This window comes from Myotis brandtii, unplaced genomic scaffold (genome assembly GCF_000412655.1).
Source record: "Myotis brandtii unplaced genomic scaffold, ASM41265v1 scaffold157, whole genome shotgun sequence".
Lineage (NCBI taxonomy): Eukaryota > Metazoa > Chordata > Mammalia > Chiroptera > Vespertilionidae > Myotis > Myotis brandtii.
The window spans coordinates 5,521,791-5,523,921 of NW_005355708.1; the positions used below are offsets into that span (position 1 = coordinate 5,521,791).

General features: G+C 47.7%; 1 protein-coding gene across 1 annotated transcript in view; it reads left to right on the forward strand.

Annotated features, from left to right (window-relative positions):
• Positions 1-2,131, forward strand: part of LOC102249493 (chromosome unknown open reading frame, human C17orf98) — a 3,266-nt gene that overhangs the window by 369 nt on the left and 766 nt on the right. Inside the window, exon 2 of the mRNA XM_005861909.1 lies at positions 1,485-1,584. Coding sequence (XP_005861971.1) covers positions 1,485-1,584 — 100 coding nt within the window. The remainder of the gene's footprint in view (positions 1-1,484; positions 1,585-2,131) is intronic.

The window sequence follows — 2,131 nt, forward strand, 5'->3', positions numbered from 1 at the left end:
CGCGCCCCACCACACACACACACCTCAGTTTTCTTCATGAACACACGGACCTGGCCCAGGTGATGACAGGCATTGAGCGTGAGCTCCCTGGGCTCACAGAATCACCTTCTATCCCTGAACTTGAGAATGGTCTCATGTTGGGTTTCTGCAAGCCTGGGGAACCTGGCTCCAAGTCCGCTCCTCCCAAACCGATTTCATTGTCCTTTTTGACGTCATGGACTCGCCCTTTGGGGTGACCTCACACTGCAAATTCTCTAAAAGCTCAAAAATCTGTGACCTTAGTGAACAAGACAAAGACCCACCAAGTGCCACGCCCTCTGCTCGGTGACGTCATCCTTACAGTGGGGCTCACTCCAAGGAACCTCGAGCTGAAACCTCCCAACCCTCCTTGGATCTCCCTTCTCCCCAGGCCTTTCCGGGGAGAAAGGGCGGGGTTTGCCCCTCCCCAGCAGACTACTTCCCTGGGGTCAAAGATTCTGAGGCTATTTGCTAATGGTTCCATTCATTTTTAAAAAAATATATTTTTCTTGATTTTAGAGAGAGGACAGGAGAGGCATAGAGAGGTAGAAACATCGCTGAGAGAGAAACATTGATCGCCCTACTTGGGGTCGAGCCCGCAATTCCAACATATGCCCTGATCCGGAATCGAACTGTGAACTCCTGGTTCATGTGCCCACACTCAACTACTGAGCCACACTGATTGGGCTGGTTCCATTCGTTTCACCCCTTTTGCCTCCAATATTGGTGCCTATATGTCACACTGGTATGAATACGACTTAATGGGGGCTATTCCATGAACAAATCTAGGGGTTTTTTTTAATCCCAGGTGTTTGTGTGTGCACGTGCATGTTTAGTACCAGTATATATGGACACACATCTGTGCATGCCATGTTTGAGTGTGTACTTGCTGTTTACTCATATAGCTTTTATGACAGAAGGAGCTGTCATATGGGGAGGCCTTTGAAAAGAATATGGCTTACACACTTTTGAAATTTTCTGTTCCGTTTTGTAAGTAGCTTAATTGTCACAACCACCATTTGTGGTAGGTATTATTTTCATTTAAATGAAGATAAGGTTTAAAAAAAAAGATAAGGTTTATTGAACCTTTACTATGCCAGGCCCTTTGTTTGAAACGTCTCACTTAAATCTCACAGCAACCCTCCTTTTACTGATGAGGACACTGAGGTCCAGAAAAGCTGTGTCATTGGCCTAGGTCACACAGCTTGTTAGTGGCAGAGCTGGAATTGGAAACTGTCTGGCAGCAGACACTGAGCCCCGAAGGGTCAAGCTACACAGCCTCTCCCTGAGAGGCAATAGAGATCATAAGTATATTTCATCTTTCTGGCCCTCTTACCCCTGGCTGTGACCTCTACCCCCTCCCCACAAGCCACAGGGGAGTCCGCATTGTGCATGTCTCAGCATGGTGGCTGACAGTCCTTTTTTTTTTTCCTAACTGTCTTCTGTATTCTCTCCCTCACTCTCAGGATCATGGAGGTACAGGAAGGGACGGCTGGGTAGTGGATTATTTCCACATCTTCGGGGAAGAACAGAAATACATCAACAGGAGAAACTGGGCAGGGGCAGGCAAGTGGTCCCACCTAGGAAGAGTGGTGTGCATCCCACAGTTCAGAGAAAGTGGGTGTAGAGAGACCTGTTTGGGGAGAAGAGGGCCAGGGACTGCATCCTCCAGCTTTTCTTCTTAGACAAGAGCAGAAGCTGAAACAGTACTCCCCATAGGTAGTTATTGAGCACCTACTGCATGTCGGGTGCTTTTTACCTTCACACTACCCCCATGTTACAACCTGGGAAACTAGGACTGAGGGAGTTAAAGTGATTTGCTCAGAAGGGCTGAGCAAGGATTGGGATTCCACTTTTCTAACTCTAAAGCCTTTATCCCTCTCATTGCTCCTGGGCAGGCTGTCTCCTGCTTATCTTACAGGCACAGTTAAGCAGCAACAGGAATGGGAGAGTTGAGAGATATTTTTCTGACAGGGCAAACACTCCTCCCGCCCCAATCTCACCACCCTGTAGCCACGCTCTATAGCAGTGGTTCCCAAACTTATTTGGCCTACCGCCCCCTTTCCAGAAAAAATATTACTCAGCGCCCCCTGGAAATTAATTTTTTAAAAAA